Source organism: Rissa tridactyla, chromosome 1 (genome assembly GCF_028500815.1).
Source record: "Rissa tridactyla isolate bRisTri1 chromosome 1, bRisTri1.patW.cur.20221130, whole genome shotgun sequence".
Classification (NCBI taxonomy): Eukaryota; Metazoa; Chordata; class Aves; order Charadriiformes; family Laridae; genus Rissa; species Rissa tridactyla.
Window position 1 is genome coordinate 203194769 of NC_071466.1, and position 25041 is coordinate 203219809.

General features: G+C 47.7%; 2 protein-coding genes and 1 long non-coding RNA gene across 3 annotated transcripts in view; 2 read left to right on the top strand and 1 right to left on the bottom strand.

Moving 5' to 3' along the window:
* The window catches only part of LAMB4 (laminin subunit beta 4), a 43431-nt gene extending 41076 nt beyond the window's left edge, over positions 1-2355 (top strand). Inside the window, exons 35-36 of the mRNA XM_054188053.1 lie at positions 365-518; positions 2026-2355. Of these exons, the coding sequence (XP_054044028.1) occupies positions 365-518; positions 2026-2165 (294 nt within the window). The 3' untranslated portion in view covers positions 2166-2355. The remainder of the gene's footprint in view (positions 1-364; positions 519-2025) is intronic.
* On the bottom strand, positions 2341-6052 carry LOC128904134 (uncharacterized). The gene is made up of 3 exons (XR_008464412.1): positions 5793-6052; positions 4520-4587; positions 2341-4031 (listed from the first exon to the last, which is right to left on the bottom strand). It is a non-coding gene; the product is annotated as an uncharacterized LOC128904134 (long non-coding RNA).
* Positions 6053-6758: 706 nt separating this feature from the next.
* The window catches only part of LAMB1 (laminin subunit beta 1), a 46644-nt gene continuing 28361 nt past the window's right edge, over positions 6759-25041 (top strand). Inside the window, exons 1-13 of the mRNA XM_054203700.1 lie at positions 6759-6955; positions 7101-7270; positions 9458-9593; positions 11602-11675; positions 13579-13767; positions 13879-13942; positions 15454-15656; positions 16947-17067; positions 17245-17433; positions 17798-17977; positions 18398-18510; positions 19502-19581; positions 22120-22255. Coding sequence (XP_054059675.1) covers positions 6919-6955; positions 7101-7270; positions 9458-9593; positions 11602-11675; positions 13579-13767; positions 13879-13942; positions 15454-15656; positions 16947-17067; positions 17245-17433; positions 17798-17977; positions 18398-18510; positions 19502-19581; positions 22120-22255 — 1692 coding nt within the window. The 5' untranslated portion in view covers positions 6759-6918. The remainder of the gene's footprint in view (positions 6956-7100; positions 7271-9457; positions 9594-11601; positions 11676-13578; positions 13768-13878; positions 13943-15453; positions 15657-16946; positions 17068-17244; positions 17434-17797; positions 17978-18397; positions 18511-19501; positions 19582-22119; positions 22256-25041) is intronic.

Here is a 25041-nt window from a genome sequence, read left to right on the forward strand (position 1 = left end):
CCAATGTTGCTACAGATAATTCATTAAATTTGAATTATGCCTCATGGCAAAATGAAACTTACAGAAAAGCCCTACTAAAAGAAGTAAAAACAGCATAAACTTTAAAAATCTTAATTTACATCCTTGCCTCCCCTTTAGATTGCTCCACTGTCGGTTTGTTTTAATTGATTTCTAAAAAGTTTTGCAAAGCATTGTTCGAGGTACACTCATTATGGACATTTTTATTTTTTTTTTTTAGATTTAAGAGAATGAGAGATTTAAAGTTTGGTTCAATGATGATATTCAAGAACATATACAAATTTGCTTCAGTATGCCAGATTAATTATGAGATGCTCTTAAACTAAGTAATGGTATTTTGTTACAGGAATTTGCTGACGTTAAAAGAAAGTACATCATTCTTCAAGAAAAGCTAAAAGTCCAAGGACCTCCAAAAGTAACACTAGAAAAAGTGAAGCAGCTGAAAGAAGAAGCAGAGAAACTGGCTGAAGAGACTGAAAAAAAAATTAAAAGATTAACAGGTGGTGTTTTCACTTCCATAGCGAGTGGTGAAAATTGTGACAGTCACGAATTACACCGAAGTCCTTGCCCATAGACACTAACAGACTAGGTTTACCTGAAATCGGGCTTAAAACAATTTCCCTGGTGAAAATCCCTGCTTGAAGCTCCTCAAACAGTTTAAAAGCAGATTAACTGATTTAGCTTATGTACTTTTTCTGACATAAATTGGTTGCTATAAGCAGTTTAAGAAGTGTCCACACAGGGAGTTGCAGTGATTTGATTCAGACAGTTTAAAAACAGAAGTGCAAAATCTGCATAAAACCTGGCTGCAGATTCAGCTGGAAGCCTTGATTTATGCACTTGCTTTGGCCATTTGGACCTTAAATCTTTCCTCTGCGCTGTCTTTTCTTACATTACCTGAGTGATGGCTTGTGTTTCAGAGCTGCAATGTAGCCATTTACTATCACTCCATACTTGTTCCCCTTCAGACATTATCTCTGAGCAATGGCAGAACAAAGCAGGTACAAATTCTGGCTTGTGGAGACTGAAACTGATGTGCCCTGGACCTGAGGGGCTGTGGCCAGGAAGCAGAGAGGTCATGGGCAGCAGAGACCGCGGCTGCTGTGGCCGTACTGGAACTGGTCCTCACACTACCCTTAGGGTGGGTTTAGAGGGTCACCAAAAGGGAAGAGTGCATCTCATGTAATTGCACACAGGCAACCTAATTCTGCTTGTAGTGAAGGTCTGGGCATTCCCACTGGGAATCCTTGGGCCTAGGATCCCGCCAGGCTCAACGTCTGAAAATACCGTGTAACATCAGCAAAACTGAAACAGAAATTCCATTTCAGGAGCAAATTCTTCAGGACAGGATATGAATAAATATTTTGAGCATACGTGAGGAGGAACTTCTTTACTTCGAGGGTGGCAGAGCACTGGCACAGGCTGCCCAGAGAGGTGGTGGAGTCTCCAACTCTGGAGACATTCAAAACCCGCCTGGACGCGTTCCTGTGTAACCTGCTCTAGGTGACCCTGCTCTGGCAGGGGGTTGGACTAGACGATCTCCAGAGGTCCCTTCCAACCCTATGACTCTATGATTCTATGATATACATTCAAGAGAAGCATTAAGAGCATCCCATGTTACATTGGTGTAGCTTCACAGGGACCAGCAGAAAACATTCCTGTAAATGAGGGAGACCTAAGCCCATTACACCCGAATTGTCTAGGCTTTACACACATCAGTGGACACACTGTTCCTCTGAGTGTTTCCATTTAAACCAACTCTAAGAGCTCTGTGTCCTGCTCTATCCTAGCTGATGAACAAAAGCACATGCTGAGAAACTGATTTAAGGCTGTCATGTTTCATTCACTATCTGCAAGCCAGACTTTTCCCTCCAGTTGCATATATAACATTCCCCATTTGAAATGGGCTTATTGCCTCTAAAACTGCTGGGAAAAGAAACGCTGTTAATCCCTGGATTTTACTTACACAACAAATATGAGTATTACTGCATGTCTCTACTCTTCCAGATTTGGAGAAGAAGCTTCAGGACCTGAATCAAACCAAAGAAGACAAGGCAGAGCAACTGAGACAACTAGAGGAACAAGTGATAGCCATTAAAAATGAAATCACGGAGCAGGAAAGCAAGTATGCAACATGCAAAAGTTAGGATCTGAACAGACCATCCGGTAAAATGCAACTAAGTCTGTGCTTACCACCTCCTGAGCTTCCCAGCAAGGAGGGCTGTCCTCTGTAAATACATCTGAAGGTGCCTATAGTATTTTGGCACGGTGAATAATGTAATTTTCTCTTGTTTTTTTGTCCAGTTCAGTTTATATAGAAATAGGAAATACCTTTTAATAAACCAGCTGATGAAGTAATCAGGGTGTAGTCTTTGAGGCAGCTCTATAATACACTCCAGTGCACAGCCTATGGCTTCTCTATGTAGGGGGCTGGAAACGCAAGAGGAGGACTGCTCAGAGAGCTGCAGGTAACTGCCTCGAAGATGGACTCCCAGCACCCTGTGTCTTCTGCTGAACCCTTCAGTAACCTGTGGCTGTGCCTCGACCCCACATGGGGCTGCACAAACCGGGATGGAGCAATGCAGATGAAGGGCTGTGGCCTTCTTTAGCCATCCCTGCTGACAACCAGCAGCATCGCCAGGATACCGTCATTCCTCCATTCCCATCTCTTCACCGAGACAGAGCAGGGGGGGCACTAGGAACCCTTGACCATGTGGGGGTCCCCCTGTGTTCACTGAAAATGCACAGCAATGGGCAGCACCTCTCTGCAGTGCTGGGCCATTAGAGGTGGGCAACAGGGAGCCAATTCCCCAGTGCCCACTGGATGGCAGTGCACAGATGCTTAATCCCGAAAACAACTTCAAAATCATTTGTCAATGCCTCTCCTGCAATGCCTATTTCTCTTATGCTTATAAGGGATTTACCCCGTTTTTCGTTAACGCAACGAACACCTGGAGAATAACCCCAGCTCTTAGGTTTAAGCAGTGAGTCTAAAGGGCCACAAACATTGAAAGATGGTTTCTCCAGCTCTTCTCCCACAGGCAGCACTTCACAGAAGTCAGAGTTCACTCTGCAGTTTCTTGTAGCCATAAAGAACACAGGAGTTGTCCTAAACTTCAGTTTATAATTTATTTTTTTTTTTAACATAAAGAAGGGCACTGGGGCTAAGCAAATGCTACAGAAGGGCTAGGGTTTTAAAAAGACTGAAGGGAGCTACGCTTCTGGTTCAAAATCCCACCCTTGGTAATATATACTCCTGCAGAACGCTGAACAGACTCATAATTGCTTTTCCTCAGTTAAAACCGGTTGTGTCATTCCCGGCTGGACTGTCCCACAGCAAGCATCCATCATGGACTTCATTCAGCTGCGGTGAGGAGCCCAGCGCTGCTTCAGAGCTCAGGCCACACCTGTAACACGAGGAATGCTCTGCAGCAATACAGGGCTCTCAGCGTTTACCCATCCTCATGCCAGCAGCACCCTTAAAACAATCCTTACCTAAAAGCAAGCATCGTTGTGATCCAACAGCGATAAACCCTGCGTAGTTACTACTCTGTGTTTAGAAGAGCTAAAGTAGCATTCGTATGTGGTGGGGGGCTTGGGTGGGAATTGCTGGCACTGATGAGATTTCAGAGATATTCCTCAAACTCAAACCAGCTGTGCTCCAGGGCAATGTGCAACATGCATTATCCATATAATAGCTTCTATTGTGAAAATGATGGCATCAAATTATAACTTTGATATAATCTAACACAGGCAGCTGAATGCAGGTATGTGCATAATTTGCGGTTCAGCTTTTTCTGAATTTTAGCGCTTTAAAAAAATCATCTGAGGTGTGAGGCTTCTTTATAAGTTACTAGGCTGTAATCAGACGAGTGTATTTAGATTGACTTTGCCATAACGAAATCGAACATCTGTTTTACTCGGAGCACCCAACTCACCCAGCTGCTCACACGCAGCTCTCCAGGTAACGAAGGATTTCCTGCAGGTTTCAATGCGGCCCTGCTGCACTGCACCTGAAACAAGCAAACAGAAGGCCTTAGATGGAAATTCCCAATTGCATATAAGCCAAAATTATTTAATTCATGGCTTTAAAAATATGAATTCACAAGCAGAAAGTTGAGAGAGAACTTCCTCCTAAAATCCACTCTTGGCTGTGAGCGTTGCCATATGGCTTTCGACAAGCCCTGAGGATGAGAAGTCTGTAAACACAAGGCAGTTAAACAGGCCTGGGGGGAGATGTATCAATGCAGGGGAAACAGAAATCACTGGAAGAAAAACAGAAACAGGGAAAAGTCAGTGTGGAGTCTAACCTCCCTTGCCTTCCTCCAAGCACGGTCAGACACACAAAGCGAGCAGACCTGATAGGAACAGCAGCTACAAAACACCAAGGCCATCCTGTGACAGCTTCTGAGGTTTACAACTGTGCAGTGCTCCCCATTGGAAGCGGTGCAAAAACTTTTAAAGTGTTTTTGCAAAGTTAATTTGTGGGAAAATGCTGTACCTGGATCAAAAATGCCTATTTTAATTCCCCTGGCCCTCTTTCTTGCAGGCAGAAGTGGCTTCAGGAAACTGTTTTGTGAAAAAAAAAAGTATTGAAATCAGTGTCTTGCTGTAGAGCATTTTGACTTCAGTGACAGTGGGTTAACCAAACCCACATATAACCAAAGATACATTTAATCGAAAATTAGCTCTGTTCGCTAGGCATTCCACCACTGCAGTGTTATAAGAAGACGAGTGATCAAGTGGGTTCCACTGAGGTCAAATTCTGACATCTGGTTCTTTGAGAAGACTTCCAACCCAGCACAGAGACAACCCAGGACTGTAAAGCTGCTTCACCAACCACAAGGACAGGACACAACACAAAACTGCATTTTTATCATTTGAAGAATCAAATTAAAATACTCCCACTCCCTATTGCTCACAAGCATTGCAGAGAGGGACGGACACGAACAAGTTCACCGCACCGAATTACCCACATGGTGAATGCTGGTGGTTTTGGCTACCTCTGAAAGGTGACCACAGTTACGGGTGACAGTGGCCACCCTGGTCTATGCCTACAACTTCAGCTCAATCCCTGATGCCACACAGCAGAGTCACCCTAGGCGCGTTGTCATGCAAGTGCAGCACATTGTCACACCCTCCATGGCAAGGCACGAATGAGCCTAACCACAGCAGCAAGGAGCTCCGAGGGCAATTTAGCCCATTTTAGGTTTAGGGGAGTACAGGGCTTCTACAAGGCTGTGAAACAAAAATGAAAAAAAAAAAAAAGAAGAAAAAAGAAGAAAAAAAGAGGCGAAAACTTCTATGAAAATTGAAAAAATACATACAGAAAAAAAAGAATCTAGTGGCCATTAAACACTGTTCTTACATAGCCACACATGTAACAATGCTGCTGCCCATCTGCCATGAACTGGAGGAGCTTCTAACCGCAGCAGAGTAAAACATTTTCTGTTAGTGGGACAAAAATGTTTGTTGTACTGAAGCTTAAAAACAAAGCCGTGCTGTGATTTACATGGCAGGATTGTGAAACTAAATTAGTTTTGTGAATTTAGAAGACCATATTGCAGAAGAGGTTTAGAATTACACTACCTGCCCTGTCAGCTTAAAAGGGTTTAATTTCCTGGATATCTTTAATGAAACAGCCCCACGAGTTCTTCAATCGGGAGTCCTGGGTTATGTTTCAGACCTGGTGTTTAACCTTTAGGGCAAGTCACTTGGTATCTCTCTGTTTCTGCTTATCCATCTGTAAAATGAGAACGAACATATTTACCTACCTCGGCAGGGTTTTCCGGGACAGACAGATCGTTTCCACTCTGGCACTGCAAATACCAAAAAAAAAGGGCAAAGCGTTCTTGAGGGACACTGGTACCTGGTGAAGATTTACACAAGTTTACGTGTCACACACGCGCAAGCAAAACTCGGGTATATAAACCCAGGCATCCGTCCCAGCCTGCACCCAGGTGAGGCTGCACTCTTCAAACATGGCCATCCTTTGTACCCGCTCCTTAGCATTTATTTACTGGTAAACCTTTCCCCTGGGTGCTGAGGGGACTCTGCCACCAGCAGACAAAGACCGTGTCACCTGGCAGAGCCCACGGAACCAAAGCGGGAGGCCAAGAGTGCAGGGGCGGCTCCAGCACAGCCGTTCACCACGCACAGCAGCATGGACGCCATCCCCAGGAGTGGCACTCCCAAGCCATGTGCGCTGGCACCGCAGCACCGCGTGATTCAGGGCTGCTGAGCATCCCACGCGACAGTTGCCAACCCCCTGGCCCTTTGCTGGGTTTTGGGCCTTGCTGCACGGGTATGCTTCATCCACCATCCATCCCTCCCTCCCAGCCCAGCCCCACCAGCACCCCCGGTAGAAGGCAGAATGGGTCAAAAACCCCGTTCCCGCATTGTTTCCCCACAAGACAGGGGCAGGTAGGAGGGTCGCCCCATCGGTGATCCTGCCCCCCCGATTGCTGCCCCCTGCCCAAATATGCGGGGAGGGCACGACCTGTGCTGGCGGTGGGGGCTGGAGTCCCCCTCTGCCCCCTCGGGGCTCCCCGGTTGCAGCGGGGAGCGCGTCCCCCGCCCCGGCCCGCTCTCCCCCAGCCTCCCACCCAGCCTGGGCTGCCCCTCCTCGACGGCAGCCGCTTCTCCGCTCCCTCCCCCGCGCTCCGCGCTGCGGCGAGGCCGGGCCGCCCCGGGGCGGGGGGCCGGGGCGGGAGGGGCGGCCCGGCCCCGCGGGGGCGGCGGGGCGGAGGAGGAGGAGGGCTGGGGGGCGCCCGGCGGCACGGAGCCGCTCCCCGGGAGCGGCGGGGAGCTGCGGCGCCTGCGTGGAGCAGCCGGAGCAACAGCTTTCGGCGGCGGTGCGGAGGTCCCGTCCCGCCGCGTCCCGTCCCGCCGGTGCCCGCCATGGGCCGCCTCCCGCTGTACCTCTGCTGCTGCCTCGGTAACCACCCCCAGCTCCGGCCACCGTCGGGGCACGGCGGGCTGGGTGAACCTCCGCAGCGCCCGCCGGGGCGGCTCGGGGCGCCCAGCCTGACCCCCGCTTCTCTCTCTCTCTCTCATCCCTCTCTCGCTCCGCGGCTGCACAGCGCTGTGGTCCGCGGCGGCGCAGGAACCCGAGTACAGCTACGGCTGCGCCGAGGGGAGCTGCTACCCGGCCACCGGCGACCTGCTCATCGGCCGCGCCGCCCGCCTCTCCGCCTCCTCCACCTGCGGCCTCCGCCAGCCCGAGCCCTACTGCATCGTCAGCCACCTCCAGGTGAGCGCCTCGACGGGGGGAGGCAGCGCCCCGGGGCACCCCGACCGGCGGCGGGGCCGGGCATCCCCTCCCGTAGCGGCCTGGGCATCAGCGGGGCCGGTGCGGTGGGACAAGCCTCCCTGCGGGATGTGGTCTCCGTGGGGCGGCATCGTGCCCCCGGGCGCGACCCCACGCCCCGTTCAGAGCAGAGGGGGGCTGGGGGGCCCCTCGAGGCTTTCGGCCCCCGAGCCCCCTTTCCTTGTTGAGGCTAATGAGGAGGAATGCGCGGCAGTAAGTTCAATTAATACTTTATTTTCAGACTTAGTCGGAGCCGTCTAGACAGCTTCCTGATTGAGAGTGGTCTGTAGGACCCGGGTAGCGTTCTGGCCACCCTTCCCGTAATGTAATTACATTTGTGTGGTCTCCAAGTGGAAGGATGCAAATAAAGTTGTCTCTGCACATCTGGTGGAAAGCACAAAGCTCGTTACTATTTAAGCCAGGAGCAGCTCACCAGACTTCAGATCTCTGAGACAGAAGGGATGGTGGGGAAGAATAAAATATCAGTTATAAGTGGAACTCTGTTGAACTGAAAGTAAGGGGATAATCTCCAGCCGAATTTACAGCAGAGACAATAGGGCCGGATTCTGACACTTTGAAGGAAAACCCCGGGAAGCAGGAGGAGCCCTGCCTGAGGGCTCACTTGTGCCCTGAAGTTAACAAATCTTTCCCCTCAGTCTTTAGTTTTACTGTACTGCTCTGTCTGCTAGAGTTAATACTTGATTTAATATGGGGTTTCGCTTCACTGCAACGTTTTCGGAGTATGTTGGTATTGACTAATGACATTAGCATCTCTGGTAGAACAAAATAACAAAGGCACTTTGTTATGTTTTCTTGTCTCAAAAAATGCTGAACTGCCATAGTAAAAAGGATCACTTCAGAAGTGCACATGTGCCCTTATTCCTGGTCTCACAGCCCCAGTTCAGCCTTTGGGATGTCCCTGGTTGCTTCTGAACCATAAGGTGGTATTGAAGAAATCACGGGAAGGTGCTGAGTATCCTCTAAGTAATGTGGGTTTTGGATGTGCTGAGTGCTTTGCAGGATCAGACCTTCTAGGATTCAGTTTTAGTGGGAGAAGGAGCAAGTTGTGGCATCTGAGACGGGGGCTGTAGTGCTGGGGGCGAGGAGCCTGGGGCGGGCAGGAGGGGACATCTTCCCCAGGACGCCTGCTCTCTGCTGGAGGATTCTCTGGGGAGGAGCCACTGAAGCTGAAATTGGTGAAATGGAAAGCCTGTGTGGCACAGACTTGCCAGCTCTCACATTCTTGGCTGATAAAGCACCGCATTTATCTCCATAAACCCACTGGAGATGCCCGTGTAGGTTTTGATAGTGATGAGTTGCTGGTGTGCTTGGGCCCCCTCGCTGCGGTGCGATAAAATTGGAAAGTGGTGGTGATTTTAGGCACCAGGACAATGCAAAAATAGCATTGTTCATGGTAATAGTCATGATGGGGTTTTGTCGTCCTCCTGGTGAAGAAGCGTCTAGCTTTGCCAAGCTAGATAAAATCATGCCAGACCTGCACACAACAGGTTTTTTATGGACGCACGTTGTAGTGTGTGCAAACTGGGTTGACGTGCGTAGCTTGGGGTTGCAATCCCCAGTGAAGATGCAAGGTTTAGGTAAGAGCTTGATAGTTATACCCCACCCTGAAAGGTCTCGATCGCTAAATCACTGATGACCCCTTGACGTCCACTGAGCCTCACTGGAGGTGTCCCTAAGGCAGAGAACTTATATCTCCACGCTAGCTCCCGAAAGCCAACGTTATTTAACACAAGTTGTTGAAAATGCAGTTTTGCACGTGTACATTTGTACAGAAGCAATTCAGCGATTTTCTGTAGATGCTGCCTCCGGTTCTGACTTCTGCTGGAGAATACGCGTGCTGGAAGAAATTGCCTGAAACTGCAATTTCAATAGAAAACATACTTCCCCTAAAAATAAAGTTCATGGAATTCCTGGCATATTTTCCATGTGGCAATTTGCATTAATTCATAAAGGTAAATACACTTATCATTTCAACAAAAAAAATACCTTTGATGACTCCTGCAGGCAAAATGAGTGGAATGTGATACGGATGGAAAATACTCTTATCTGCAGGAAACAACTATTGCCCCACGGATAAAATCAGTAATGCTGATTATTTTGTTGTTTCAGGAGGACAAAAAATGTTTCATATGTGACTCCGAGAATCCCTTCCACGATACTCTCAATCCTGACAGTCACCGCATTGAAAACGTCGTCACCACGTTTGCTCCAAATCGCCTGAAGCTCTGGTGGCAGTCGGAAAATGGTAGGGGGGGGTTGTCCGGGAGCCATTTCCAGGGCTGGGAGTTGCTTTCCCTCCTTTTGTTTAAGGGAGCCTGCGGGTTTGCTCTTACCTCTGGCCTGGTGCTTACTGCCCTGTGGAGGATCATGCTGTTCGAGGAGGGCTGAGTAAAACTGGCTGCTTTTGTGTGCCCTGGAGCAGTCCTTAAGCCATAAGGAAGCCCCCTCAGCCCTCCAGAGGTCTTGGAAAGAGCCGTCCCACCGCTTTGCAAGAATCCTTTCCTAAAGAGAAAAGTTTCCCATACTGGCTCCAGATCCCCCTCGTGTTTAGGCAGCGGGAGTGGAGCAGCCTTCCAGGAGTAAACATCCCGGGTCGGCGCTGCCAAGGAAGCACCGCAGGGCTTCCCCACGCCGCTGGGCTGGAGGCAGGGTGCGGAGGGAGGAGGTTTGGGCGCCTGGCCTGGGGCTGCCGTCCTGCTCGGGGAGAGCGAAGCCAGGGATATCTCTTACCCTACAAACTGCCTTCTCCCTCCTGCGCTCCCTGAATTCCTGTATCCATATGCCAAACAGTAAAATGAACACCAGAAACAAGCCAGCTAGTTTTTTTTAAAAAAAAAAAAAAAAAATAAAAATTGCATGTTAGTTTGGTGGTGCTTTTTTTTTTTTCCCTTTAGTCCTTCCTCTGTCCTTTTTACTTTTATGGTTATGCTTTTGGCATGCCTTCATACACAAAGCAAGGCATCGAGGTTTCTCAGACAGCAGTCTGAAGCCTTAAAGCCAGCTGGACAGGATGGGATTTCTGCAAATGCATTGGCAGGAGCTCTCTTGCTATATATGAAAATAAAATGGTAATATTTGTAACATTTCTGCTGCCCAGGAAAGGTTTTCTCTAAATCCTTTTTAACCATTTAGATCAGCCTAGCAAGCTGCGTGACTTCAGCGGCTCTCTTCTAGCGTTCCAAATAATTCATGTTTTTTGCAACAGGCTTGGCAGCATTCACACAGAAAAGTTCTTAGCTCATAAGGTCATGAAAATGTCCTTCAACAATAAAAAACAAATGATTCTTTCTGTCCAATTCATGTTTTCTTCTATTCAGGCATACAGCAGAAGGGGCCATTGCTGCACACTCCACATAATGTTACAGCTAGTTGAACATTTAAGTGCTTTATTGTTTTATTATTTTCATTTCTTACCCTTTCTCCTCTCTGTAAATCTTGATTTTTTTTTTTATTTTTTTTTTTAATTCCTAACTACAGTATAATTAGTATCCAGCTGTTTTGAGAGGTCTTTTCACATGACAAAATAATATTTGTAACTGTTTTTCATCCTTTCTGTGTAGAGTCCCTGACTGTAGGTAGTCGTACAGCAGAGTTTGGAAAACCTTTTGCTTCTCACCAGTTTCCTGTCCCTCATGACTGTAAAGCACGGCTGTGAATAGTTGCTTTAGGGGTATTTCAGAACCAGGTGGTAAAGGAGCTGTTCCTGCATCTGGATGGACAGGAGAGTCCAGAGGGAGTGAAGAAAGGTGGGAAACAGCCCCCACCAGCCATCGGTGAGGTTTGGGGTGTTACTGAGCTGCAGAAGCTCGTGCCTCTGTTGCTGCCAGGCGGGCTGCAGTGTGTGAGGACAGCCTGGGGTCACCACGTAGGTCTGGGCTCAGCATCCCCGTTGTCTCAGCTACTGGGTGCCGGGATGCAGCCCACAGCGGTCCCCATCCTTACCCTGCGCCTAGAGATGTTGGCCGTGTTACGCAGTCTGAAGTAAACGGCAGTGCAGGCTTACGCTTTGGGTGTAACGTGTTTGGTGCAGATGATGTACAGGAATCCCCTGTGCAATACACTCCTCAGCAGGTCCTTGGTGTCTCCCCGTACCTCAGTAATGCACTAACCCCTCGTATCCCTTTTTGACAACAGAGCCAAGCGGCAAAGAAAAGAGTCTGCGCCACTGGAGCAAAAAGCTTTGGCAAAATTTAGACGTAGAGGCTGATGGGTGTCCCTGTTTGCTGCACGGCTTCTTTTCTCTGCCCCTGCAGGTTTGGAAAATGTGACTATCCAGCTGAACCTGGAGGCTGAGTTTCATTTCACTCATCTCATTATGACCTTCAAGGTAAGGAAGCCACAGCCTTACCCCGAACCCTAAAACATGAGGAAATAAGAGGTCTTGTAGTCCTTCACATTTATGTGATATTTGGGATTTGGGCTTTGTCTAAGCCATTTTCCCTGATTTTTTTAGAGCTGATAACCATTAATTCCTGCTGAAGGAAAGCCGAGTTGTGGCTTGAGTTGTGTTTGAACTCCAGCGAGGCTGCGGGAATCATATTGAAGCTGGGGTTTGTGTTGGTGTCTCTCTCTGGTGGTTGTGTTCTAGAAGATCATTAGCTAAATCATATAGTAGCAAGGATTTGTCTTTAAAAAAAAAATTGGCCATGGTATCGGTTTTCTTTTGGCAAATGGAAAGGTCTTCAGGAAGAAGGAACATCTGTACACAAAGTGTCTTTGTTTCTTTACAAACAGATGTCTTGGAATGGCAGATTATGTCCCGTACATCCTAAATCTCAGGGAAGCGCTAGTGGCAGCCTTCAGCTGTGGTTTCAGGGGCTGCAGTTCCTGCAGGGCTAAATCACTGCTCTTTGCATGTAGACAAATTAATCCCTTCATTTTTACCCATCACCTTTCTAGGAGAGCTGGTTCCTCTTTCCTGTGGCATCCACTTGGGTTTCTTCCCCTCCCTCAAGGTGGTGGCTGAGGTGGAGGGTGGTCCCTTCTGCCGGATCCTGGCAGTGAGGGACCCCCGAGAGACCTGAGACACAATGTGGGTGCTGCGGCCATTGTGCCCAGTGCCACTGGGCTTGGTCAGCCGTCAGGAGGAAAACTGGGGTGGGGGGAAGATAGTTTAAACAATGGTTTGTTGACCTAGTTTGCGTGGTAGACACTTGAGCTGTTGTACCTCTGGGTTGCTACGTTTTTTGTTGGGTGAGATACTAGTTTGTAAGTTGGGTGATATTTTCAGCCAGGAAGCAGAAAGAAAACTTCTTTCCAGCTGTGACTGAAATGCTTTTTGTGCTTGGCTCTGGGAGGGGCTCCTCTCAGTACATAAAACTAATGAAGAGACTGTTGGCATTTCTTGGTAGTGCAAGCCAGGTGTTACATTAATATCTGAAAGGCAGCACATAAATTGAAACATAGGATTTTTAGGTCAGGGTGATTAAAAATCTTTTTAAAATCTTATTAGGTAGTTGTTCTAGAGTTGAATATATGTAGTTAAGAAGGACGGTGGTTTGTGCGAAGCGAATGCAGTCTGCCAGAGCCTGGGCAAGGCCAGCTGGAGGAGGGTCACTGGGGACTGGGGGAGTCAAATGCAGCAAGAGTGGATGAAGATGAACCTCTCAGTCTTCTTGAAGAAGGTTTTCTTAATGTAGCACAGCGGACAGCTGGCACTGGACAGCAGAAATGCTGCAAAAGGTAGCGTGGTCAGATGAAGAGAGGTGGGCAATCCCAGGGCTTTTCTGAGCATCAGAGATAACTGCTCAGCAAGAACTTCTGGGCGTCAGAGATGGATGGGAAGCACCATTAGGTCCTTTGCATAAGATAAGGCACATAGGTACAGCGAGGAAGAAGGCTGCGCTGCTTTCCACAAGCAGTGGGAAAAATCCTTTTGTCTCTCTAAAGCGCTGCTTTAACCCTCAGTTTTGAGAAAGGATTTGGAATACAAAAACCTTACAAGTTTGCTTATTTATTGTAAGCATGCTTAAGCACTTGGCAACTGAATGCTGTCTTTTTAAAGATGGGTAGACTGTGTTTTGATGTGTGTTATTTCAAAGATCTGCCTCTGAGGAGAAAGTGGGATATCAGCAGAAAAATATTTCCAATATTTCCAAATGTTGGAAATAGTCAGTGCAGGGAGAGAGGTTAAAATCCAGACATGTGGATTGCTTACACTTTAAAGGGCTCAATGTAAATTCAAGTAATAATTAATCAAATAAAATCTCTTTTGGTTTTCTTACCATTAGACATTCCGTCCTGCTGCAATGTTGATAGAAAGATCATCTGATTTTGGAAAAACGTGGCAAGTATATAGGTATTTTGCATATGACTGTGAGAGCTCGTTTCCTGGGATTTCAACTGGACCCATGAAGAAAGTAGATGATATCATTTGTGATTCCCGATACTCCGACATTGAACCTTCAACGGAGGGAGAGGTCAGAGGGGTTTTTTTTTCCCAATATGTTTATTGTATAGACTTTTTACATATAAATTCATATTCCCTTATTTTTAAAGCTGAATCTTTCATTTTACCGTTTTTCCTCCAGGTAATATATCGTGTTTTAGATCCTGCTTTTCGAATTGAAGATCCGTACAGTCCAAGGATTCAAAGTATGTACGCAGTTACCTTCTAGGCATGGTTAAAAGGGTTTCTGTACTTATTTGCTTACAAAAAAACAGTAAGCCACAAATAAAGACACGCATTAGCTCTGATAACAGTTTCGAAGTCATATGAATACATTTGTGGTGTGGTTTCTTTTCCTGACTCAGACGGTGATGTGCTGGGAAATAACAATAAGTATTGTCAACTTAAGTGATTGCTCTTACACGCATCACTGTAGTCGGTCCTTTTCTTAATTGACGAGGTGTTTATATTCGTTAAAGACCCTCTCCCCCCCCCCCCCCAATAACATGCAGTTGCTGAGAGAAACCTTGGAACGTGATCTCGTAATTGTACAGCATTCAGAAAGCAAAGAAATAGAACCAAAATGTTATTTATTATCATTTTGCATTTCCAGCTAAAATCAAGGAGGTCATGTGTTAATTTTTTAGAACATTTGAGTCGGGACTTTAGAACAGTGGGCCTCGGTAGTACTACGTGGTTGGACCACACAGATGTGGTCATCAAACACAAATTACTGTAGCATTTGTGTATGGTCATGACAATCCAGGAGCGCAAAGACAGAGCGATCTGTTGCCGAGTGTGGCTCAAAGAGAAACCTCGTGGGGCATTTGGCCTGAGTAGGGAACTACAGTGCTTGGCCTTAAACTTGACCTCCCATTTAATAGGCATTCTCAGTTTCGGTTCGTGTCCTTCGGTGTAAAGCTAACTGGAGCGGAAGAAAGTATCTGAAATAGAGGAGTGTCTGCTAGTTGCTATATCAGTTAAATGTTTTTTTCTTTTAACCGACATTTTAAAAGAGAAACTCTGCTTTCATGGGCTTGAAGTGCTTTTTCAAGCCTAGTTTCAAGGCTACAAGAAATTATGCAGGATTCATAATATCAAAGTGAACATGTAGACTGAAGTAATTACTGCAATATTGTCGTGCCATGGATTATCCCTCCTTTGTATTTGGTCAGTGATGGGGTGTTGCTTCTTTCAGCAAAATGTAACTAATTATATTTGCTAGGAAAGTTGGGCGTATAAGAAAGAAGAATTATTCGTGTCTTGTTTCCAACTAAGATTTTTGCCAAAAGGCTTGTAACTCTTAAAGCTCTTGGTCTGCTTGTCAGCAGTTCCTTATTAACAGGTCCTTTCCCATGTTACATTTTAAAGTCCCAAAGAAACAGTGTCTTTTTGGTGTGCGTGCCTTTAATATTTGTGTTTGTGCCTGTGTATGTCTACAATAAAATAGACGAGTATTTTGAATTAAGCTTAAACTAACTTATACAGCGATCAACCTGTAGTAAAATAATGTGATTTTTTTTTTTTTTTTAATTTGGGGGTACAAAGTGATGTAATGTGTAGTATGTAAGTGCTGAAATTAAATCTGATGTAATCTGCCCATAGGAAGTGTGCTTGGGAAGTCACTCCTGGCTTCCTCCCATTCAATACAGTATCTGGTAAATAATTCCCAAATGGGGGTTGTTTGTTTTTTGGTTTTTTTTTGTGTCCCCTGCAGACCTATTAAAGATCACGAATCTGAGAGTCAAATTCATCAAGCTGCACACACTGGGAGATAATCTCTTGGATTCTAGGATGGAGATCAGAGAGAAGTACTACTATGCCATCTATGACATGGTGGTTCGCGGGAACTGTTTCTGCTATGGACACGCCAGCGAGTGTGCACCAGTGGATGGCTTTAACGAAGAAGTGGAAGGAATGGTAAATATTCACACTTTTCTGCATAGAGCTGTTCCTGTTTGTGCCTCTTTTAGGTGATTTAAACACAAATTTAAAGACGACACTCTGCCCCCCCTACTCCTTGCCCTTAATTTTCAAAGAAAACTCTTGAAACTATTCCCCCTCAGCAAACTTATCTGTCGTTGTTGGTGTTAACCACAGAGAGCTCAGATTAGGTGAAAATTGTTTTAGCATTCCTTTTCTAATTATGTTAAAGAGCTGATGAAATTAAAAGGCAGGAATGCAGAAAGGAGGTGTAACCGTATGGGGCCCAGGACGGGTGTGTGGGTCGACTTGGTTACCCTTAAATTGAAGTGAATAGAGGCATCAAAGGATGAAACACCTTTGTGAATCAAAGATGACCTGTGTTTGTATCAGTCGTTATCAGCCGAGAAGTGGAGGCTGTAGCCCTAATTCACAGCAGCCTCTGAAGGAAAATCACGCTGCCTGCGTGGTACGTGGTACGCTGCTGCGCAAATGCCACGTCCCTTCTGGGTTCATTTTTACCCCGTGATTTTTGCCCGACAAGCAGTAGTAGCACCCCTGTTAATGAGTGAGTTATTAACTGGATGAAAATGTGGAGGCGTACGGGGAGGTTGTGGGGGTTGTCCCAGGGGCTGCAGGATGCCGGCGAGTGGGTTTGCTCCATTGCCCTGCGCTTTCGGTCAGTGTCTCTACCCGAGCAGCAGCAAGACTGGCTTTGCCTTTAAAGTGGTGGCTCCAGTGCTGGTCCCCCCTGTTATCTGTGGCAGCAGCTGTCACACAATCACTGTTGGTCTACTCGGTGCTTGTTCCGTACGTGCTGAAGGCAAAGTCTGGGGTTGATGGATAAAACCCATCCAAGCAGTCTGTTATCTTTGCTTTGAGAGCCAGGATAAGGCTGGAAAGAGGGCGCTGGACTAGTGACTGCTGATAGAACCAGATGCATATTAATAGCTAATTAACAGCTAATAAACAGCTAACTTTTAGGTCTAAGAGGCTTTTGTGATTATTGAGGTGAAACTGTGCTCTCCTTGTTCATGTCTGAAAGCATTTATTCAGGCATTAGTTCCAGTAAGGAAAGGACAAATTTGTATGAGGACATTGTTACCTTGGCAGGTAAAGGACGCTCCTGTGGCCCTTTATGTCTTCCTATGTGCAGTTATGTGCATTGAAGTCTCCAAAAGTATACCATTATGTACTAGCTATATTTTGCATTAATTGGAGCGTGGGGTTTATTTCCCTTTCTCTTTTATAACCAACTATATTTCTCTTTTTTTTTTTTAATGACAGGTCCATGGGCACTGCATGTGCAGACATAATACCAAGGGCTTAAACTGTGAACAGTGTTTGGATTTCTACCATGACTTACCCTGGCGACCTGCTGAAGGCCGCAATAGTAACGCATGCAAAAGTGAGTTTGTGTAAAAAGCAGGACTGGAGTCTGGTGTGAGCGCTACACACTGTTACTTGGGAACTTGTGACCATATTAAGTCCCGCATCTTCTTTGGTTGACTTTGGTGTGTCTTTTCTGCAGACTTGGATCTCCCCTGGGACCAGCCTCTTACTTTGCTTTCTCTCTTTGTCACAGAGTGCAATTGCAATGGCCACTCCAGCCAGTGCCACTTTGACATGGCTGTGTACATGACAACGGGGAACACCAGTGGGGGAGTGTGCGACGACTGCCAGCACAACACCGTAGGACGCAACTGCGAGCAGTGCAAGCCCTTCTACTTCCAGCACCCGGAGAGGGATCTGCGGGACCCCGATGTCTGTGAGCGTAAGTGCAGCCCCACTCCTCGGGGTGGGAATCACTGTGGCACCCCGGCTGTGGCCCACCAGGGCTTTCCCTGGGGAATTTAGGATTTACTTGCTTTCTTTTGGCCAGTGCTGTGCTCCGGAACAAACATCATTGAGGGATGGTGGTTGTCTTGGAGGTCTTGAGCGAGCCTGGCTGGGTTTTGTTTTCTCTTCAAGAATCTGGAAATGTATCCGGTCATTACGTGTTCAACTCATGTCGTGTCTAATACTTGCAGGAATGACATAGTCGCTCTACATAGCAGCTCAGTTTAAATAATTCAGTGTGATACTTGGCCTTTTCTTTTGTAGCAGTTAATAAAACACGTGTGATGCTTCCTTCTTAGCTTGCAACTGTGACCCAGCTGGCTCCCAAAATGACGGCGTCTGCGATCGCTACACTGATTTCTCCACCGGCCTCATTGCTGGACAATGCCGTTGTAAATTATTTGTCGAAGGGGAGCGTTGTGACCTCTGCAAAGAAGGTTTCTATGGCCTGAGTGCCGATGACCCAGTGGGTTGTCAGTGTGAGTAAAAACATACGTTTCTTTATGTGTGATGAAAAGCTCTTTGAGGAGCTGTTAGAGCTGGGAGAAGTTGGTTTCTGGGGTGGTTTTTTTTTTTCCTTTGTTCCATCTTTTTGCTAAAGGAAAAACATTCTTGTAGATTTGCTGTAGCTTGGAGTCCACCCACCCTTAAAACGCAGTTCCCCGTCTGATCCTTCTAATGTGTTCAGTGGAAATAGCAGAATCTTCCTTATTTGTTTTTAATTATAAGTCTCTTAAGCCAGGGAAATTTACTGGGATGGGTGGTGGGCAAAGCGTGTAATTAATCTCTGTCCTGGGGAATTCAGGGGAAGCTTTTATATAAATATCTAGGCTGGACACTGTCTAAAATCTAACTCTGGTCCTGCGTTTTGACCTGCCTATTTGTATTTCCCAATCCAGCTTGTGCGTGTAATCCTCTGGGTACCCACCCCGGGGGGAATCCTTGTGATTCGAAGACAGGAAACTGCTATTGTAAGCGCCTGGTGACAGGAAAGCAGTGCAATCAGTGCCTGGTAAGTAGTTTACCGTAAAATAAATTAGGAGACGCTGGTGTGAGGGAGGCTGGCGTGCGGAAAGCATGGAGCAAGGTGTTGGCTACCTTCTCTGACTGCCTGTGAGCAGGCACTTGGCGTTGAGGCTGGAGCAGGCGCCTCGGGATGTCGGGAGCTGTGAAGCATGCTGTGGTTCCAGGGAGCTGGGAGGCACATCAAGGCAGACAAGAGCACCCAGATTAATTCCTGGGACCGTAAGGAGTGAGATATTAGGATACCTGGAGTGTTTGCTCTGTGAAAATGAGGGATCTGGGACAGTTCGTCTGGAGCCCTCGCTGGCGCAAAAGATGAAATGATCAGAGAAGCAGTGTAACCAAAAAAATTGCTTTCTCTACAGGCCATTATTTTAGGCACAAGCTATTTCATCCACATACATTTCCATATAGCGTTTATGCGTGCTGGAGTGTTATAGAAACACACTGTCAGATAACTGGATGTGTTTGTATAAACACTGACAGGCTGTCAGTGAACTACATAGAAAAGCTAAACAAGTCTGTCTTATCTGTCCAACAAGCAAGCTGCAGAGTAGCAACCCTGCAAGGGCAGTGCCCCACGCAAAGCCCCACTGCCGCATACGCAGCTCTCTGCTGTGGTGTGATTTACTGGGCTGTGATTTTCCAAGTCTTTCATGAGGCAAGAGCTCAAACTGGTGTAAATGGTGCAGTAGGAGTGAGGTCTCTGAGCTTGGGGCCTCCTGAATCTTGCTTTTAAAGCTAGGTGGAAAGATGCGGGTTTTTTTCTCAAGCCCTTGTGATGGTCAACAAGGTGGAGGAGAGCGGGTGGGGAGGTTGTGTTGGTGGTTGTGGGGGTAGATCCACAAGCAGGGGAGCAGGATGCCTTGGTTGGGGGGCAGTCTGGGGTAGCTTATGCTGAGTATTTAAAAATGTGCCTTTGGGGTAGATGGGGTTAAATCTGCACCAGGTTACAGTGCTGGTGATGTTTCTTCCTGCAGCCTGAGCACTGGGGGCTGAGCAACGACATGGATGGATGTCGGCCGTGCGACTGCGACCAGGGAGGAGCGCTGAACAACAAGTGAGTATCAGCCCAGTTACCCTCCTGTAATCATTCACCCCAGGGAGTTTCGCTTCACTTGCAACCACAACATCCAGGGCTCAGTGTGCTCTGAAGGAGGTTGTTTGGGACTGTCTTCCTGCTCCAGAAAGTGTCAGGTCTTGATTGCAAGAGGTGACAGAGGCATTCATGTCTTTCTGCGCTGAACAGCATGGAACGTTTGTGCCACAAGTGCAGGTGAACATGTAAAACTGTTTTTAGTGTAGCTTTGCCTTTGGTCAGCCAGGGTAGGAGACAGCTGTGGGTTGAGCTCTGCCTTGGCCGTCACCCGGGGTATGGTCTGTGTCAAAGCTTTGCTCTCACAGGATCAAAGCAGGAATCAGGCAGCGACACTGGCCATCAGACTAGTTCTTGGTTTGCTCCCGAACTGGCCCTTTGGCCGGTCTGTCTGAGTGTCCACCAGTGCTGGGGACACCAACACTGTGTCCACCAGTGCTGTCCACCAGTACTGTTGTGTTGCCCTAGTGGTGCTGCGTGGGGTGGGATGTGGACCTGGAAGACCCCATTGGGGAAGTGGAGGTTTTTCAGAGAAAAACATAGGTTTTGAAGATGCATCCATCAGTAAGAGCGTGGAAAGTTCTGGCTTAAATGCCTGGTCAGAGAGGTGCTAGGTGCCCAGACTGCTCTTCTGACCAGAGAATTTTTCTGTGCATGTCCAGCCCCAGGCTTTTCAACAGCAGCATGTTCCTTTGCTCTCTTCCCCCCCCTTCCCTTCACAAACCCTTTGAAGCGTCCTGCTTTTGTCTAAAGCTACGGAAGTTTCCCAAGGGGGTGGATGAACTGTTTCCCACTGGAGCTCATGGGACCAGACCGGGGGAGTTTGAGACTGGTCCTGCTGTGACTCCTGTAGATTGTTACAGACTGCGGACACCCCATCTGCAGTGGGGATCACCATGGGAACGTCCCGTGGGCTGTCTCTTCCCTCCGCTCCTGAGTGAATTATTACCCCTCAGCAGACAGCAGCGTGGTCATTAGCGATTATTTACTCCTCCGTGCTCGCTCTCCCTGTTTGTGGATCAGTTACGCTGCACAGCTCATAACGGCTCCCCCGGCGCAGCCGCTTCCAGGGGTTTGGGGTATGGCTCAGCCACAGCCTGTTTCCCATGCGTTGAGCCCAGCGATTGCAAAACCATGGCAGGGAGCAGCTGCATTTTCCTCCGGCCGCAGGAGAGCTGCGAAGCCCGGCTCCAGCTCCTGGCTTCACTCTCTTAACGTCAGCAGGAAGGGAGATCTTCGCCCTCCCTGGGGCTCCTCTCCTCAGCTGCTGAATTGCTGTCTCCTGGCTCCCGTTCAGGGTGTGGGATGCAGGACCTGGGGCAGCCGCACCTCTCACGAAATTCATCCCCACCGTGCTGTAACCCAGGCAGTGGAGTCATCAGCAGAGCCATTGCCATCCCCCAAGGGGAAGATTCCCAGCTTCCCTTCTGGGGCAGCTAGGGCATTTCTGGCATCTCAGAGTGAATGTTTAAGTGAATCTCTGCAATTTCAAAAATTATTTCAGTTAAAAATTACTCTTAGAATGTAGGCTTGAGAAGCCTGAAGATTTTCTGTGGAAACCAGAGGGGTTTGACTTCAGAAAATGTTTCAACTCGAATTTAAAGAAAGGAGTGTCTTTTGGTGGATCAAAAAATCTTCCCATGAAAAAGTGTGAACAGGCGCATGCAAAAATACAGTCTGCCCAATGGGTTCTTCATAAGTGGGGTGGAGTTCCTGGGGACAATAACACCATCAAAAGGCTGCTTAGGGGAAGAGCTGTATTGAGAAAAGCCAAATGGCTTTTTATGAAGGAAGTGGAGCTGCTGTATGGCATTCTGGACAGACCTTCTGCTTCCCCCAGCGATGGCTCTGTCTGTCCCTTGTCTTTGGCTGTGTCTGTCCTACTCTAAAGCAGCCAGGAATGTTTTTCCCCTGCCAGTGGGCGACCTCTTGGGATGTGCTTTGCAGCGTATGAGAGCAGCTTGATGTTCCAGGGCGTGCAGGGTCATGCGTGTTCTTCCTTTGCCTGAGCTCGTACAAACAGATATGCTGCGTGCATGGCCTGCAAGCCTGGAGCTGAAGACTGCCCTTGGCTTGAGGACAGACATGCCTCTTGGCTATGTCTGTGGTAGCAAGTGAAGCTCTCCCAGGACAGCTGTCTGGCTCCAGGGAACTGCCTGCACCCATAGCATGAAATCCTCTCACCACCCAAACAGAGGAAACCACATGGAAAGTGCCTGCTGGAAACGGTCCCTGGCCCATGCTTGCTCCCAGCCTGAGCCCCAGGAGTTGCTTGGGAGAATGATAGTTGGGTTGAGCCAAGGCTGCGCCCGGGACCATGCTGCCATTTTAGCAGTGCAGATGGTCCAGCTGCAGAGCCTGAGAACATCTTGTGTCTAGAGGCAGATGTGTCCAGAAGCGCTTCTCTTCCTGTGCCACTTACAATGTCAAAGCTGGAATTGGCACTAGCTGTGTCTTGCTGTAGCCAAGATGTGTTGTAAATTCACTGCTCTTCCATTTTAGCTGCTCAAGTGAATCTGGCCAATGCGAGTGCCGGCCCCACATGTTTGGACGTCAGTGTAACCAGGTGGAGCCTGGCTATTACTTCATTTCACTCGATCATTACATCTATGAGGCGGAGGAAGCCAGCTTGGGTCCCGTGAGTATATTGTGCTCTAATTATTTTAGTGGGATGGTGTGTCTGGACAGCTGTGGGAAAGTTGTTTCACCATTTGGGTGTTGGAAGCATCTGTTTTATACCCAGAGGATTTTGCAATTAAAATGGGGAAAACACAGAATTGAATTGAAAACTGTCAACCTGTAGCTGTTCAATCTAGTATCAATAAATAATTTAGTAATTTGAGGGGGGCGTGGAAACTGCCATTTTCCTTTATAAACCTGTTTCTTTGATCATGACTACGGCTTGTTTCATGTCAGCGTCCCTTCCTGTACCCCACTGTGTACATGCCCACTGCACCCACTTCTGCTTCCCCTCTTATCTCAAGAGTGGTGGGACACCGACACTGGCTCTTCTTTTTGGTGCCACTGAAACCGGGAGAGAACAAAGCATGCATTTAAGCACATTGCTGTGGCTTCTAGAGTTTCTGTACATCAGTAACATTTGTTTTATTAATGATCAAACCCATGACTGATTGTGCAAAAAGCTGGTTTTGTAAGTGAGGTTTCCTCTAGGTGGTTTAGCCTGCTGGTGTGGTACATCAGGGTTTCTGGGTTTTCTGTTCACCAGTGCACAGCCTTGCTTTTAATTCATTAACAGCAGCTAGGTGATTACATCAATTACTTTTGCCTCCAGCAAGGAGCCAGGGAGGTGAGATAATGGTTTTCCTAAAGCAGCAGATCCATGTCTGCCTACAATTAGGGCACTTTGTCCTAATTTATTTATTTCAGGCAAAATATAGCCACTTTGCAGTTTCAGCCAAGGCAGAGGATTTTTGTTGTTCGGTAAGGGCTGTTAGAAGGGCTTTTTAAAGTACATTGGCAGTAAGAGGAGGTCCTGTTGGACCTGTTATGTTGGACCAACACTTGTTGAAGGTGGTCATCTTGTTAATAAGGATGAAGAAAAAGCGGAGGCATTCAATGTGTTTTTTGCCTCAGTCTTTAATAATATCGACAGACCTTGGGCTGCCCAGTTCTCTGAGTCAGAGGACCACAAGTGTGGCAATCGTGACTTTCCATTTGTGGACACTGAAATTTTAAGGACCAGCTGTATCAGCTGAATGGTCACAAGTCCACGGAGCCTGATGGGATTCATCCCAGAGTACTGAAGGAACTAGTGGATGTTACAGCAGGACCCCTCTCGATCATCTACCAAAGGTCTTGGGAGTCTGGGGAGGTCCCTGCTGACTGGAAGCTACCCAGTGTTATTCCCATATACAAGCAGGGCATGAGGGAAGACCCAGGGAACTACAGACCTGTTAGTCTAACCTCAGTTCCTCGAAAAATTATGAAGATTACACTGGGTACGACTGAAAGGCATTTAAAGAATGATGCAATCATCAGGCACAGTCAACATGGGTTCACAAAGGGAATGTCCTGTTCAACTAATTTGGTATCTTTCTGATAAGGTCACCTGCCTAGTGGATGAAGGGAAGGCAGTGGCTGTAATTTTTCTGGATTTTAGTAAGGCTTTTGATACTGTCCCTCACAGCATCCTTCTGGACAAGTTGTCCAACTGTGGGATGAGCAGGTACGCAGTGCGCTGGGTGAAGAACTGGCAGAAGGACTGAGCTCACAGGGTTGTAGTGAATGGGGCTACATCTGGCTGATGACCAGTCACCTGCGGTGTTCCTCGGGGCCCAATTCTAGGGCCAGTTCTGTCCAATATATTTATCAATGATCTGGATGCAGCAGTTGATGCACCATTAGCAAGTTTGCTGATGATACCAAACTGGGAGGTGCTGTTGACTCTACCGAGGGATGAGAGGCCTTGCAGAGGGACCTAGATAGATTGGAGCATTGGGCTGTGATTAATGGGCTGAAAATTTAAAAAGTCCAAATGCTGCATTCTGCACCTAGGACAGAGTAACACCAGACACATGTATAAACTGGGAGAGGAGTGGCTGGAGAGCAGCCCTGCAGAAAGAGACCTGGGGCTGCTGGTCGACGGCAGGCTCAGCGGTAGTCAGCAGTGTGCCCTGGCAGACGAGAGGGCAAACTGCATCCTGGGGTGCATCAACACAGCATAACCAGCCAGTCAAAAGGGGTGATGATCCTGCTGTATTCAGTGTTGATGTGGCCTCACCTCGAGTACTGTGTGCAGTTGTGAGCCCCACAGTTTAAGAAGGATGTGAAGGTCCTTGAATACGTCCAGAGGAAGGCAACAGAGCTGGTGAAAGGGCTGGAAGGAATGTCCTGTGAGGGGCGGATAAGGACTTTGGGCTTCTCTAGTTTGGAGAAAAGGAGTCTGAGGGGTGACCTCATTGCTCTCTACAGCTTCCTGAGGAGGGAAAGTGGAGAGGAAGGTGCTGAGCTCTTCTCCCTGGTGTTCAGTGATAGGATACATGGGAATGTGCCAGGGGAGGTTTACAGTGGACATGAGGAAGTGTTTCTTTACCGAGAGGGTGGTCAAACACCTTAACAGGCTTCCTAGAGAGGGGCCCAAAACTGAACACATTGCCCTTAACAATATGCATCAACTTTTGATCAGCCCCAAATTGGTCAGGCCGTTGGACTAGATGATCATTGTAGGTTCCGTCCAACTATTCCATTCCTTTTCATTCCATTCAACTGTGGAGAGGGAAGACAGCAGAGAGCAGAAGTTGAACCGCAGTGGAGGGTGTGTGAGCTGGCACAGGGTTTTTGGTGCATTGGTGTCTGCCTGGCTGGAGAGGTGGTACCTGAGCCCTTGCCAAGGCTTACGGCACTCAGGGATGGAGGAGCTCAGCACGAAAATACACCTTGCCAAGTAGAGCGAGAGGATGTGCC